At 42.1% G+C, this 17,288-nt stretch overlaps 1 protein-coding gene across 3 annotated transcripts in view; it reads right to left on the bottom strand.

The window, feature by feature from the left end:
- The window catches only part of KYNU (kynureninase), a 227,840-nt gene that overhangs the window by 108,915 nt on the left and 101,637 nt on the right, over nt 1–17,288 (bottom strand). For all 3 annotated transcript variants that reach the window (XM_029605405.1, XM_029605408.1, XM_029605407.1), the window contains exon 9: nt 10,551–10,697. In XM_029605405.1, coding sequence (XP_029461265.1) covers nt 10,551–10,697 — 147 coding nt within the window. The remainder of the gene's footprint in view (nt 1–10,550; nt 10,698–17,288) is intronic.

The following is a 17,288-nucleotide window of genomic DNA, read 5'->3' as shown; positions in this document are numbered from 1 at the left end:
TAACCTTTTAAGTGAGCTATCTAATCAGCCAGCAAACAGTGCATATGATTCTCAATGTGTGTGGTATTCAGACTTGGATACTCAGATAGCAATGGAGTGCGAATTATAGCAGAAGTCATTATTTTGTGTTAATTCTAGAGTATACTTATTTTTTCCTGCTACATTATGCTATGCATTTCAGCACTGAAGGGTACTGACTGGAAAATACTTAAATAATAGATGATCATGGACCTGAAGAAAGCATTGATTTACAATTTCTGGTGTATTTCACAGCAGTTCCTATGTGACCCACTTTCTTGGGGAGATTTTAGGCCAGTCCAAGCTATCACACATACACACACACACATCCTCCTACCCTCAATATATGTAATCTTATTTAAGAAGCACAACTACAAATACAACAATACACTGGGGTATGGATTCTAAATCGAGAATTGAACAAAAGTATCCTTCCAGGAGCTGAGCCTTTTTGACAGCTCCATCTTGCTATATCCTGTCAGGGGAAAAATGTGCTTTATGGATATTACCTATCACACAATCAAAATTATGACTATTTCCACTTTAGGCTCTATGGCTTCACATCAGGTGACACAAAGTTTGCTTTCACAGTAATTGACACTGATGGACTATTGGTGGGCAATCTCAAATGTCTCTCCAGGCTTCTGCTCTCACTTTAAATTTTTGTAAATCTAGTTTTGCAGTCCTAACCGTCTGGGACACCCAGCAGTCCTTTTTCTTTAAGAGAGAGGCCATACCAGTTCCTACTTTTGAACAGCTGGCTCTCTAGCATTTCTTCAGTTCCTTATATCAGCCATTAGTCAGTGTTTAGTTTATCTGAATCACATCTGATCAATGAGTGACAGGCTTGTAGTATCCTCTCAACAAGTACTAATCTTTTAGTCCTTGGGATACGCCTTCTCAAACTTTTAGCCAATGTGTCCCCATTTGAAAATTCACATGAGCCCAGAGGAAGACCCCCTCTAACAATCACACCACTCTCACCTTTCCTGTGATCCAATTGAACCCCTCTCTCAACCTCCACCCTCTCCTGTCTATCCTCTCAACTTCCACCCTCTCCAGAAGACTTCCTCTCTTAAAGGTGAATATTAAAAGAGAGATTCACACAAAAAAAAGACCACATACTCATTTATGGTCCATACGCAAATACCATGTATTTTTTAAAGGGTTCACATATGAGTCTATATGTGTGTCCACGAGCAAAATAGCACATGTAACAAAGGGTTGGTTTGGGGTCATTTCTAGGTGGGGGCCAACATTAAACATCAAACTGAGGGGAATATATGCTGTTAAATGTGAAGCTCCTGACTGGTCTCTGCTTCAGCTGAGTCCACTTGTGCTGATGAGAACCTGCAGGGCTCCTCCCTGCAGACAGAGCCAATATTACCACAGCCCAAGTGTCCATGAATACAAGAGGTTGCTCAGGCCATGGACTCAGTGGACTTGTCTTCATTCCAAGCCATCCCTGGAATAACCCACAGGCTACATGACTAGCAGGGTGTCTTAGAGCTCCTGGCCACAGCGATGGACATCTCACCACCTGCTTGGATGCCTTGACCCTACCAGCTGCATCACTTCCACCCACACCAATGCCACCAATGCCTTTAGCACCCAGTTGGCCAGTTCCTCAGCTGCCAGCTCCTGGTATGCCTGGGATCCTAAGCGGTGTCAGGGATTTCTCAATCAGTGAGAAATGCACTTTCAGCTACAGGGTCCACTATTCCCCAATGACCAAGCCAAGGCAACATATATTCTATCTTTACTGGATGGGACAGCACTGGCCTGGGCTTCCCCTTTCTGGGAATGAGGTGATTCTGCCCTACTTGATCTCCAGCAGTTCATAGAGGAATTCCACTTTATCTTTGACGAGCTAGATTGTGCAGCTTCAATGGCCTCAGATCTACTCCACATACACCAGGGCTTCTGAATGTTGGGCAAGTACACCATAGAATTTAGGACCCTGGCCTCTGAATTAAACTGGCAGGAGGACAGATTAATTGGAAGGAAGAGTCTCTTCCGAAGGGATGGGCTCCACCTTAACCAGGGTGGAACCAGACTGCTGGCACTAACCTTTAGAAAGGAGATTGAGCAGCTTTTAAACTAGAACAAAGGGGAAAGTCGACAGTCACTCAGCACTGCATGGTTCAGAGAGAGGTATCTTCAAAGGATACTAATGATGCATTAGAATTAGGGCATCCCGACAGTGAGGTTCCAATAAGAAAAGTAGTCCAAGTGCCTGTAACTAAAAACTCACCTGAGCTTATCCCTATCAATTAAAAAGCAGAATGAAAATACAAATAAAACCAAACTTTGAAATGTTTGTATGTTAATGCCAGAAGTCTAAGAAGTAAGATGGGAGAATTAGAATGTATAGCAGTGAATGATGACATAGACTTAATTGGCATCTCAGAGACATGGTGGAAGGAGGACAACCAATGGTACAGTGCTATACCGGGGTACAAATTATATCACAATGACAGAGAGGAGCACCCGGGAGGTGGTGTGGTACTTTATGTCCGGGATGGCATAGAGTCCAACAGGATAAACATCCTGCACGAGACTAAATGCACAATTGAATCTTTATGGGTAGAAATTCCTTGTGTGTCGGGAAAGTCTATAGTGATAGGAGTATACTACCGTCCACCTGGTCAAGATGGTGAGACTGACAGTGAAATGCTAAGAGAAATTAGGGAAGCTAACCAAATTGGTAGTGCAGTAATAATGGGAGACTTTAATTACCACACCAGAGAATAACAGTTAATCTTGATGCACCACGAGCTACAATATCTCACTATAAGACGTTATGAGGTTCCAATTTTTTCTTCAATGTGCAGGTTCTCATCAGCACAAGTGCACTCAGGTGAAGCAGAGACCAGTCAGGAGCTTCACATTTACTAGACTATATTCCCCTCAGTTTGATGTTTAATGTTGGCCCCCACCTAGAAATGACCCCAAATCAACCCTTTGTTACATGTGCTATTTTGCTCGTGGACACACATATAGACTCATATGTGAACCCTTTAAAAAATACATGGTATTTGTGCATGGACCATAAATGAGTATGTGGTCTTTTTTTTTGTGCGAATCTCTCTTTTAATATTCACCTTTAATAGAGGAAGTCTTCTGGAGAGGTATAGCACTGTCCCATTGGTATAGAGGACCATCATAACACCCATAGGCATACAAGCAATTTTCGTTTTATGTATTGCCACACCGGATCACATTTAATGATAGGTCCAAGTCCTTTATTATTAAATATATCTTATTTTTTGAACTTTTCTTTAGTAATTCTTTCAAGGGCGCTGCCGCGCTCCAAGGAGCTGTTTCTCTCAGAAGACCGTTGATCCTTAGGTCCAGACCCTCCTGACCCCCACAAGACTTGCCAAAAGTCCAGCGGGGGTCCGGGAGCGACCTCCTGCACTCGGACCGTCGGCTGCCAGTATTCAAAATGCCAGTATTCATGAGGCTACCAGTGCCATTGGTTAGCCCCTGTCACATGGAAGGAGCACAAGATGGCGCCGGCCATCCAGTGCTCCTACCATGTGTCAGGGTCCGGTCAATGGCACGGATACCCTGTCACATAGTAAGGGCAAAGGGCCATCGGTGCCATTTTGATTAGTGGCAGCCGACGGCCCGGGAGCGGGAGATCGCTCCAGGGACCCCCACTGGACCACCAGGTACCTGTAAAAAAGTTTTTTGGGGGGTCGGGAAGGTGGGGGAAGCTAAGGGATTAGTTTTAAAGGGTCAGGGTGGGTTTAGGGATAAGAGAACCCCCACGATCAACATCGTGGGGTTTTCCTATCGTTTTGGGGGAGCCCCCGATTTCTGACGATTTTGAAAATATCATCCGATATTTTCAATCGTCCGAAGCCCGATTCACATCCCTAGTTTTTGGGTACTTGCCAGGTTCTTATGGCCTGGATTGGCCACTGTTGGAAACAGTATGCTGGGCTTCATGGACCCTTGGTCTGACCCAGTATGGCATGTTCTTATGTTCTTATCTTGGAAGGTCTCTCTGTGAAAATTAAGGATGAGCTTGCTGCTCAGGAGCTTCCCACCTCGCTGGAAGCCCTCATCACTCTAGCCAGCAAAACAGATCAGCGCATACAGCAAAAGATCCAGAAGACCCATCTGGCATGAGAAGTGTCTCCCTGGCACCCCTCTTTATTTATTTTATTTATTTAAATTCTTTTAATATACCGATGCTCAAGACCATGTCTTATCGAACCGGTTTACAATGAAACAGGGGGAGAACCAATAAACAAACAACTACATAGAAGATAAAGTTACATTAAACAAGGGAAATGCCCAATTTCTTTAAATTTCTTTAAAGAAATTTAGAGAGTGGGCATTTCTTTAAATGCCCACTCTCGCCTGCTGCTGCCACACCTGGGCCCTTTGCCTTTCCTCCCGAGGAACTGATGTAGCTGGGCCACTGCTGCTTGGCCTCCTAAGAAAGACTCCACTGTAGGCAACAGGGCCTTTGCCTCCACTGTGCAGATCAAGGCCACCTGCTAGACCAAAGTACTGAGAGATCAGGAAACTTAAACACCTAGGGTCCTTCGGGGAGGCCTTACTGTTCCGGCTCCCCAGTTACTCCTCAGGGTCATACTAGACCTAAGTCCCAGAGACTAAACACTGTGTCCCAGCAGTAAAGACATGAGACTCAGCCTATTGCCTGTGTCAACAATGATGATTCAGCCGGAGGGTCTAGAACCATATCTGGGGATGAGGATGACTTGAAGCCTGCCAATGCTCCTGATGCTGGGGCCCAGGCTGGCTCAGGGAGGACCTCCCTGCATGGCAATGGAGCGACAGGGACTGATGGGAGCCTACACCAAAGAACCCCCAGAGTGCTATAGGGGTGGGTGCTATGGAGCCCCTAGAGATTTGTGGAGTGGGTGCCAAGGGACCCCCCACACTTGGGCTGAGGTTATGGGATCTGGGCAGCAGACTAGGACCCAGGAGTGGGCATATTCCAAAACTGTCAGTTCTGCAATGGGAAGCTAGGGTAGAAACAATGGGTACTGGTGCATGCCCAGGCTTGCAGGCTGGGGGGAATGGCCTCAGTAGGTCTCCAGGCTGTGGTCTGACCACACAGCACAGGCTAAAGAGGGGCAGGGTAGCTGCAATGCTGGGCTCCCCCTCTGCAGGTACCACCCATTCTCTGATGGATTAAAACTGCCAAGGTGGATGGAGGCATAATCCCCTGGTGACAGCATCCAATTGGCCAGTTGGCGGGCTGCCTTCTGAGACAAGGGCCACCATCATCACCCACAGAATTCAACTCCCCCATTCCCCTTGCTGAGTTGCCTGCATCTGGGCGTGTTCCCATAATAGCCGTACCAGCTGCAGGGACATCGGGCCCATCCCTACCTTCTGCCCGGCGGCCTCTGCACACAACCCATCCTTCATCCATTCTGAAGGGAGCTGAGGACTTCGCATTCCCTGACTTTTCAGCGGGTGGTGCCGTACTAGTGGCCCCCCCTCGCTGAGATTAGCCATGAGCCTGAGCCTCTGACTTGTGACCATGGGGCATGGTTGCTTTGCTTCTTACAATAACAGCCAGGAGAACTGAGGCTGGCCACAAATCTGTTTCATATGGTCCTACTCGCTGTTTCATCTGCCTCCTTTTTTTTTTTTTTTTTTTTTAAAGGAAGGAATGCAAGGCATTCTTTCCTCTCCTTAAGGATTTTATTTTATTTTATTAGCCAAGAATAGACATAAAGTCAATTGCAGCCAATTGTACAACCAATTATAATAGCAATTGCAATAATTTAAATATCGATCACAATGTAGGCAGCAGATGGGGGAACACACTTACCAGACTGACAAGGCAGCAGCTGCAGAGTGGGGAGCAGGAGCAAAAGGGATGGCTTAAGGTCAGTGTCCAGGCTTAGCCTCCCTGCACTGCAGGATCTGCCTCTTGCCCGACCGCAGTTTCAAATTGCTCCAAATGGCTGCTATGAGCCATCTCCCAGGTCATCCCAACCACCCCTGGCCCCTCCCTGAACCCACCTTAAGCCTGACCCCTACCCTGAATGATGTGGGCCTACACTCCGTGCTCATTGTTGTAACAATGATGTCATGGCATGGTGACGACGGACGTTGATGCTGAGGTGACGCACTGCTATTGTAGCACTGATGTCATTGAATGCTCCGACTCCGAGACAACCCAGCTGTCAAAGACATGCAGCTCACTGAAGACCTGCACAGAGCCCCCTCCACCCAGTAAGTGCATGGCCTGACTCCCTCCCTCCAGGGTCTGGGCATGGCGTCATGTTATAGACAGCGTCTGTGCCCCAGCATGGTTCCACATATATTAGTAATGAGAAATTCTATTCAGTTTTCTGACACAGTCTGTAACATTGGTTTTATACATTTGATCTACAACTTTCATTTAGATAACAAATACAGTCAATATTAAGATCTGGTTATTTTAAATTGTAGCTTTTATGCCACTTGAAATATATTCAAAGTTTTTCTGATTTTAGGAATATTGTCCAGGTGTTTATTGTATCCACTATTGACTAATGTAATGCTTTGCATTGTGGACTCCCGAGTCCCTACATCTCATCTTAGGGGTCTGCTGGTCTTTAAAATTCAGCAGCTCATCTGGTTTTAGGAGTAAAATTTTGAGAACATGTAACACCAGTATTTTGGAAGTTACATTGGCTTCCTTTAGAGCAAAGAATCAAATTTGAAATATTGGTGTTAATATTTAAAGCTTTAAAAATGTAAGATCTCCCCTATCTAGCTGAACATTTGGTTTTGTGGCAATCAGCCAGGACATTATGGTCATCCAGCACTGCAATGATTGAAATCATTCTTATTAATAATGTCCATTTATGTGAAACCAGGCATCGTGCTTTTTCCATTATAAGACTGAGGATCTGAAATTCTCTTCCTTTAAGTTTGTGATTGGCTTATGATATTGATTCATTTCAAAAACAAATGAAAATCTTAAAGCTATATTTCAAAAGGTGTGAGCACGCGTCCATATGCGCATGGCTCCCGGCGCATGCACATAGACGCATCACTTTCATAACATGGGCACATCGCCACATGCATGTTATAAAATACAATACTCGCACACACATGCACACCCGATTCTATAATCGGCGTGCGCATGTGCGGGTGGGTTCAGACTTGCGCGCGCATCGGGGGGAGGAATTTTCTAAAAAAAACACGAGGCAACACAAACACAATAGGGCCTTCCTCAGTTCCCTCCCATTAAGGAGCGGACTGGGAGTGAACTTCCCTATCCCCCTAATTACCCTTCCTATCTTTTCCACTCTCCTCCCTGACCCCTACCTATCTAGCCTAATAATTTTTGTTAAATAACTTACTGCTCCTTTGGAGCAGAAGTAAGCGTCACATGCCAGCTATCTGCCAGCATGCGCTTCCCTGAGACAGCATCTAATGATGCTGTCCAGGCTGGCCCACACTCTGTTCCCCACCCTGCTGCTGCTGCTGCTCCTGTCCTGCCCCTTTTACTAAGCCCGGCATTTCTGCATGTATCGGGAGATACGCATGTGGCCAGGCTGTTTCTAAAATGCGCTTGACGTGCGCATGGCCCAGCTACGCTCATATCTCCCAGTATTTGCACACACTGAGCTTTTAAAATTTGGCCCTTATTGTTTAAAGAGGCATTTCCAAAATGTGCATTTTAAAACAGTTTAAGGTATAATAATAGATTACTTTGTTTATATATTTGATTTTTTTTGTTTTATTTTTTATATCTTGATTTGATTGTATTGTTGTGTGTTTTATTGCGTTGCATTTTAATCTTTATATTGTAATCTATTTAGTATATTATTTTGTTATAAGCTTAGTAGAAATATTTATAATAAATAAATAATATGTAACTGTTGGACTAACAGATAAAATTGGTAATTTCCTTGACGCACGCATGTATTAAAATTGTCTGACTTGCATGCATAAATCCCGATACACCCAAGTTAAGTCCTACTTTTTAAAATAGGTAGGAAACAAATGTACATTCAATACATTGAAATACTCACTTTCAATGTATTACTTATGCTTATATTCATGTGTAAGCCTACATATGTACTTATGTTGAGGGGTAAAGTTGCATATATTATACACATGGGGGCGGATTTTAAAAGGAGCGCGAATAGCCTACTTTTGTTTGCGCTCCAGGCGCAAACAAAAGTACGCTGGATTTTAGTAGATACGCGCGGAGCCGCGCATATCCACTAAAATCCGGGATTGGCGCGCACAAGGCTATGGATTTTGTATAGCCAGCGCGCGCCGAGCCGCGCAGCCTACCCCCGTTCCCTCGGAGGGAACTTTCCTTTGCCCTCCCCTCACCTTCCCCTCCCTTCTCCTACCTAACCCACCCGCCCGGCCCTGTCTAAACCCCCCCCTTACCTTTGTCGGGGGATTTACGCCTCCCGGAGGGAGGCGTAAATCCCCGCGCGCCGGGCCGCGACCTGGGGGCGGGTACGGAGGGCACGGCCACGCCCCCGGACCGCCCCGGGCCGTAGCCACGCCCCCATACCCGCCCCCAAAACGCTGCCGACACGCCCCCGAAACGCCGCGACGACCGGACCCGCCCCCGACACGCCCCCCTCAGAGAACCCCGGGACTTACGCGAGTCCCGGGGCTCTGCGCGCGCCGGGAGGCCTATGTAAAATAGGCTTCCCGGCGCGCAGGGCCCTGCTCGCGTAAATCCGCCCGGTTTTGGGCGGATTTACGCGAGCAGGGCTCTGAAAATCCGCCCCATGGATTATAAAATACTATGATAAATCTATACATGGCCATATACATGCATACATGCCACCGTACACATTTCGTTGAAAGTTATCCTTTATATGCTATTGAATTTTCAATAGGTTTTACCTGCAATAAGTGCACTTAACATGGGTTAAAGGACTTTTGATATTTGCTACGTTAGTATGTTACATTTATATTTTCCTTTGAAAATTATCCTGATAGTTACTAATCTTCACCAGATGTATTCCTGTGGCTTATAGTTAAACACAAGCTTTTTATAGTTCTTAATTTTAACACTTCAGTTCCCACCAGCATACCCCAGGGGTGGATGGAGATATTTCATGCTATATCAGTGACTATTGCTCTTGGAGGGACTCCACTCTGTTCACCCAGACCTCGCACCCAGGCAATAATACACAGCTAACAAGTCTAATATCAGTTATGAAAGATAAATAGCAGGTGTACAATTACGTAAATTGACAAATGTACCCGCAGCTTTTAAAATAGCCTCTTATGTACGCAACGGTTGTGCTCCAGAATGCCCCAGAACACCCCCTTTTTTACCCATTTATATGTGCACGTGAAATGTACAATATGCATGTACTTTCAACTTTTATAAAATAGTGATTACATGAGTACAGGCAACTTATACATGTATAAGCTAATTTGTATGCATGAAACTCTTTGAAAATTGCCTCCTTAGGTTTTAAATCAAAAAGTACAAAAATAGACCCTAACATTGCCATTGGCAAGAAAGACATCTAATGAGGAAAGTTATCCACTCCATCAACTGTTAACTGAAAACCTGAGTAGGTAGAAGCTTATAAGACTTAAAAGTTGCAAATTATCTCTACATTATTCCACTGGAATCTGGAAGAGTTTGAATTGCTGAATCAACCTCAATCTCTTCCAGAAGTTGGAAAGGTCAGACATAATCCTACAGCATTTCATATAAACACCAAATGAATATCTTATTAGGTATGATATTGACAGAAAAACATAGATTAAACTGGACAAACGCAGCCGTATATAGATGCTTCATAGCAACACTTCACAAGATGCACACCTTGGATAGCGCTTTATGTGAATGTGGATTCCAACAAACAGAACAGCATCTTTATGAAAGCTGTAGTCTCTATAAATGACCTGAAGGAATAGACAGACTCTGCACATTGAGTGCCACTATACAATGTTTTATAATCTGAAAGCTGATATTTGATGACATATTAAAAAAGATTTTTGCTTTGTGCTATTTTAAAACTGCATATGCTTGATTATTTTCTTTGTATGTGAATGATTTTATGTAATTTTCTAATGCATATTTATTATAAGATTTTCAATTTTACAAGCAAAAATCTTGCAATATTGCAGATTTTTATCAACATTTTTTGCCCATTCCTTAAATTTAGACCAATAGGAGGTAATTTTCAAAGGAATTTCAAGTGTAAATGTAACGTTCTGTCACAGCAAGTTTCAAAAGCCATTTTTGCACGTTAAGTGAACTTGCACATGTATAACTTATGGACAATTGAATGGCATATATTGTAGTAATTTTCAAATTTCCTTTTACATCGGTAAACTTTATTTACATGAGTAGAACCCAGTTTTATGTGTGTAAATCCTTTTTAAAATTACCCCATAGGTTTTTGATTACTAGTTGTTTCCTTTCAATTAAGTTAGAGTAAGAAAAACAGATATGAAATGCAGCTACAATAATTTAAGAAAACTAAGGGCATCTTTATGTAGAATTTGGAAACATCTTACAAGAAATTATTTAATATTTGAAGAGATACCTTTCCTTGGCCAGCCTTTGTTATTTTTGGCATGTCAAACAGTTGTCCAGTATAATATTGTACCCCACTGAACAAGATCACAGATATGGAATTCCCCTCCTTCTCAATAATGGATAGGATATCTTCAGTCCTCAATGTTTCCTCTCCCTAAAATGAAATTATTTTCATATCAATTATATTAGCAATAACCTTGTAAACTCATTGCAAAAGACTAAAAGGAGTGGACTGAGCCAAGAGCTAAGTTTGTGCTGACATCTAGTGACAAAATGAATAATGGCACAAGAAGTACTTGACAGTAGTGTCTTCTTGTCACTTGCTGGATTCCCATAGGCACTGAAAAAGGAAACACCAATGGCAAGCAATTTAGCAAAAGATCCAAGTCAAGCAGGAAGCATGATTCCTCTAAAAGAAAACGGTTGACTCTATTTTTACAAGTTATTATTTTATAGTTCAATACTGCACAATAATAATTTTTAGGTAAACTGAAGTTACCTGTTTTAAAATACTGGTGTGGAGTCTAGCTTGTTCAATGCTACTATTGATTATCATTCTATAGCGCTACTCAAGACTAGCTATGCAATGTTCCCTCTAATGTTTTATGGCCTGTGTGTGAAAAAGCATTCTCCTCTGCAACTTAGTATATACATTTGTGTGCAATGTTCTTTGAAACACCATTCTATTTTTCTTTTCTTGTGTGTTATGTTTTCCTTTGTGTGCTAGTTTGAAGACCTGTGTACATCCAAACAGCTTACAGGGAACAATGTTGTAGCTTCCATTGACATGGTTCTTCATCCTGTTTCCTTTGCTGCTGTTCTATTTGTAGCAGATGAAACATAAAATAGCTTGCAATCGGAGAAACTAGAGATAGTTGCAGCTGTAATTTATAGATGCTTGAACTTCTGTAGGGCTTTTAGTTATCATGCAGCATCTTTAGAAAAAAAAAGTTAAACCAGCTTATTTAAACAATCTGGGAAAGATGAGTTAAACTGTGGTAAGGAAAAACTGAACAAATACTAAAGGTGTGCGGATGGGGGATAAGGGAATACATTTAAGTGAAAGGTACACAAATGGATGGGAGGTGAATTCCAGTCTATTTATGAAAAAAGATTGGATCAAACCAGTAAAGTTGACAATGCAGAGGGACCACACAAATTTCAACTTTGAATATTGAAGGTGCTTAGGCCTAGATTCATCAAAATGTTATAAAATTTGCATGAATAACACCTGTGATCAGGAAAAGGGGCATGGTTAGGGTGATTTTTTTTTACCACACTGCAAGAGTACTTTGTAGAAGTCTCATCTTTGTGTACTTTTTCTCATTCCAAATCACATGAAATCTTCACTGATGTGTACTGTGCTGTTCATACATCTGACTGTGTATGTAAAACTGCCCCCCAAACCCTAGACCACCACCAAAACCTCATAGATGACTGGTATGATAACCTTATAGTCTCTTTCTCTCTCTCATTTATGATAAATATCACAAATACCATCCTGGGCTTAATGCAAGGGAAAAAGTTGTACTTATTTTCATAAACCCTGCCCAAACTCTAATGCATGAATTATGGCATTATCGCTGCCATTAGGATGATAACACCCTAATGCATTTTGATGCATGACCTTGTTAGAGAGGTGTTCCGAAGCACCAGTGACAATTCTATTCAATCACCTGCTACTGACAAGTGTGATTCCAGAAGACTTGAGACAGGTAAATACCAGAGGCGAGCAGCATAAACTTGTTTTGCTTTGGGTTTTTTTCATTTTATTTTTATGTATTATTCATGTCAGGGGGGGGTTGTTTCATTTTGTTTTGCTACATGCTAAATCTCATTTAGAGAGCACTATTTCAATTTAGTGTACACTAAGTTGCTTACTTCACATGAGGAGGCTGATATTTAGCTCTACTTAGCTGGATAAATAGGGACTTATCTGGCTAAGTGGTACCCGCTGAATATCTAACTGACTGCATCATTCTTCAAAATGCGTTATGGCATTAACACACGCGTTAATGTGCTAACGTCATAACGCATGCGAAAAATGCTGTAGCGCACAGCACAAATGCAAATTTTGTTTTTGGGGGGGCAGGATCAGGGAGGAGTTTGGGTGGGAATTAGTTTAATTAGAGGACATATCATGCTGTGTGACAGCATAGCACATTTGGAGTGAGGGTATCATCAAGCTAGGGTGAGAGAGCATAGTACCCAATTTCATCTTTGTTAGACTTTTTTCACTCCAAATGATGTAAAATCTTCACCAAGATGCACTGTGCTGTTCATACATCTCATGTTACATGCGAAACTGGCGACTAAGCCCTAAACCACCCCTAACACCTCACCTCGACCTATTAGGCAGCTCTTCTATAGAGATTTAAATACTTAACTACTATGATGGCCTTGTAGACAGGCATTCTCTCTTTCTCTCTCTTGTGCAGGATGTGAAAAGTAGGGTTTTATCCACTGTGCGGTAAACTTACCTCGCAATGCGATGATGCGAAGCGGTAACTTACCGCATAGTGTGGTAACTCCAAATTTTCCCTAAACTTACCCTTTTTTCTTAGCATGGGTGTTATCACTGCTTTATTAAGACTTTTTGATGAATCTAGGGGTATGTTAGTGGATGCTGCTTAGCCAGACAAATATTTATCTGGCCTAGTATATAGCTGGATATCTTGGGGGTGGGCAATGGGTGGATAGAGGAATGGCTGCTTATTTCATTACTTTAACTGGATAAGTGCCAATATTTGGACTTATCCAGTTAAGTTAACCGACTAACCTCTACATGTATCAAAATGCTATAAATATAGTGGAAACAGCTCCTGCAATAAAAAAGGGAGCATGGTTAGGCTAATTTCCCTGCTCCCTCATCGCAGAGAGAATTTTCACTAGGCTTCAAAGATTTATAACGCCTATGCCATTTTTCGCTTCATGTGCTGATTAAGAAAAGGATTTTATTACAGAGAGAGAGCAAAAGAGAGAGAGAGAATGAGAGAAAGACTCCTCCCCTCTCAGTGGGAGCACTGAGAGTGAGAGGAGAGGTAGTCAGAAAGTCAGGCAACAAACAAGTTTGTGTACTTTATTTTAAATAGGTAGTCAGAAATTCAGGCGACAAACAGAAGTTTGTGTGTTTTATTATAAATAAGTAGTCAGATAGGCAACAAACTGGCTTGTGTGTTTTGTTTTAAATAGGTAGTCAGAAAGTCAGGGAACAAACAGAAGTTTGTGTGTTTTGTTTTAAACAGGTAGTTAGAAAGTCAGGCAACAAACAGAATTTTATAGCAGGCATGAGTCCATGTCATGACTAGTTTCACAAGTTAATCCATCAGTTCCCCTAATCTAGACCTAGGTCCTCTATACACCCCCCCCCCCCCACACACACACACACACACAAACCGGTTCTTTAGCCTTCACTCTCCCAGTTACCCCAGAAACCTTAAACCCCTGAGGAATAACTGTTTTTTTAACTTGACCTCCTCCATAGCAGTACTGGATCAGAGCGCGCTCCCAGGTCACAGATATTTGCATGCACATCTCTTTGCTATGCCACAGAATGCCCATGCCCTGACTACACCACACGCATAGCAAGTCCATATTTTCACCAATGCAAGATGCTTGCACATTGGCATATGTGCATGCATCCCTAAACTTTATAAAAAGCTGGTGGACATGTGCATGTGCTAGATGTGTGCCCATCACCCAATTTTGGCACATGTATCTCTTTTAAAATTCACCTCTAAGTCTATATTAGACAGATGACCCTAGAGGAGTTGTGAAGTTTTGTGTTGAAAGTCTGAGGGAGAGGAATGTTTCTTTTCAGTTCCCTTTTTTCAGAAGAAATCCTAAACCCAATTCAGTGGTGCAGGGATTTGTAGATTAGAAATATTTTTTTATTGATTTACCCTTTGAGGTTAGAAAAGAATCTTAATTTTGAAACTTCAGTTGAAAGGAAGTTTTTCCACTTTTGCTTTCTCCCTTTTTATTTGGGAACTTATTCCTCATCTGATTCCTTTGGCTGGAAGACTAAATGAGTGTGCTGCGGCAGTCAAAAAAGCAAACAGAATGTTGGGAATTATTAGAAAGGGAATGTGAATAAAACAGAAAATGTATTTATTTATGTATGTATGTATTTATTTATTTAAAGGTTTTTATATACCAATTGTCGTTTGCACATCATATTGGTTTACAAAGAAAAAAGTTTAATTAGAATGGAACATAACAGATACAATCATCATATCAATTTACAAATAACATAGTGATTATAGTATGATGTGTAACAGTTACATGGAGCAAATTGACATCATATAAGTATAGTATAAGTAAGAAGTATTTAAGTTAATCAACTTAAGAACTATGTACAACTCTATGGTTTACCAAGAAAATTGAGCTTATTATTATGAGGAATAAACGTGCCATGGAACGGTTGGAAGCATATGGAGATATTGTCAGAGAATGTGTATAGAGGTAGCATCAGGAGAGGTAAAAGGGTGTAGAGATAGCATCAGAGATAGCGTATAGAGGTTGCATCGGAAAAGGTGAATAAATCAGACAGATAAATTAAAACAGATAGGAATAAATCAGGCAAGATAAATTAAATCAGATAGGAAATTAGGTTCAGGAGTATAGACAGGACGTGGGAGGGGGGCCAGAGATGTAAGCTAGTTCAATTAAATTCTTTCCAGTCGGGAGGAGGACAGGTAAGAATAACATGTACAAGAATAACAAAAAGACAGAAAATCAAGGAAGGAGGTAGTAAATGGAATACAGATGGATTCGCAGGGGGAAAAGGGAGGGTGGTGTTAGTCAAAGGCTTGTTTAAAGAGCCATGTTTTTAATTTTTTTTTAAATTTCTGTATACAAGGCTCTATGCAGAGGTCGGGGGGCATTCTGTTCAACAATGGGGGACCAGCTATTGAGAATACTTGACCCTTGTGGAGGAGAGATGTGTGAGTTTGGGAGAGGGTATGTATAAGATTCCTTGGTAAGCTGATCTGGTGGGTCTGTCAGATTTATGAAAGCAAATAGAATCATGTAGCCATTGTATATTTTCATTGAATAGAGTCTTGTGGATGAGAGTTAGGCTTTTGTATTGAATTCACGAGGCGACAGGGAGCCAGTGGAGGTCTCTCAGAATGGGAGTAATATGGTCCTTTTTGCATGTATTAATGAGAATTCTAGCAGTGGCATTCTGAAGCAGTTGGAGGGGTTTGATGGATGAGGTAGGGAGGCCAAGGAGGAGGGAGTTACAATAGTCAAATTTGGAGAATATGATGGTTTGAAGAACAGTTCGAAAATCAGAGAGGTGAAGGAGAGGTCTCATTTTCTTTAGTACCTGAAGTTTGAAATAGCAATCTTAAGATGGTTTTAATGAATGGTTTTAAGCTCAATTGATTGACAATCATAGCGCTTAGGTTGCGTGCATGTAGGGAGAAGGGTTTGGGGGGGGGGAGGGGAGATGGAGTATGTGTGGTTGTTCAGGGAAATGACATGGAGTTCTGTTTTGCCCGGGTTAAGCACCAGTTTCATGTTGGTGTGGAGATGGTTGATGGAGGTGAGGCAAGTGTCCCAAGTCTTTAGGGCCAAGTGTACGGAGTCAGAAAAAGGGATGATAATTTGGACATCGTCCGCATGGATGTAGTGGGTGATGCCTAGGTTAGTTAGTAGTTTGTAGAGTAGTAACATGTAGACGTTGAAGAGGGTAGAGGATAGTGAGGAGCCTTGGGGGACACTGCAGGTGATGTTGATAGGATCAGATTTGTTGTTACCTAGCTTGACCTTGTAGTGTCTGTTTTCAGGGTAGGATTTAAGCCAAAGAAGGGCTGTGCCAGTTATGCCAGTTATGCCGATGTCCTCGAGTAATTTTAAGAGAGTTTTGTGGCTGATGGTGTCAAATGCAGATGTCATAATGCAGATGTCATAATGCCTCTGTATCGCTGCATGGTGAGACCGCACCTTGAATACTGTGTACAATTATGGTCACTGCATCTCAAAAACGATATAGTTGCAATGGAGAAGGTAAAGAGAAGGGCGACCAAAATGATAAAGGGAATGGAACAGCTCCCCTATGAGGAAAGACTAAATAGGTTAGGACTTTTCAGCTTGGAGAAGAGACGGCTGAGAGGGGATATGATAGAGGTGTTTAAAATCATGAGAGGTCTAGAATAGGTTAATGTGAATCAGTTATTTACTCTTTTGGATAATAGAAAGACTAGGGGGCACTCCATGAAGTTATCATGTGGCACATTTAAAACTAATCGGAGAAAGTTCTTTTTCACTCAACACACAATTAAACTCTAGAATTTGTTGCCAGAGGATGTAGTTAGTGCAGTTAGTATAGTTGTGTTTAAAAAAGGATTGGATAAGTTCTTAGAGGAGAATTCCATTACCTGCTATTAATCAAGTTGACTTAGAAAATAGCCACTGCTATTACTAGCAACAGTAGCATGGAATAGACTTATTTTTTGGGTACTTGCCAGGTTCTTATGGCCTGGATTGGCCACTGTTGGAAACAGGATGCTGGGCTTCATGAACCCTTGGTCTGACCCAGTATGACAGGATCTTATGTTCTTATGACCACATGACAAAATGGTTGTGAAGGAGAGAATACCCATTCAGTATCCAGCAGAGGCAGAGAAAACAGAGGCAAAGGGGTGGCACCCACAAAGTATTTATCCAGAACAGTTAGCTATCTGGTACATAGAGGAGAGAGGACCACAGATACACATCCAGTACAACAGAGAAACAG

This window comes from Rhinatrema bivittatum, chromosome 6, assembly GCF_901001135.1.
Source record: "Rhinatrema bivittatum chromosome 6, aRhiBiv1.1, whole genome shotgun sequence".
In the NCBI taxonomy this organism is placed as follows: Eukaryota; Metazoa; Chordata; class Amphibia; order Gymnophiona; family Rhinatrematidae; genus Rhinatrema; species Rhinatrema bivittatum.
This window is presented reverse-complemented; position numbering and strand designations above follow the sequence as displayed.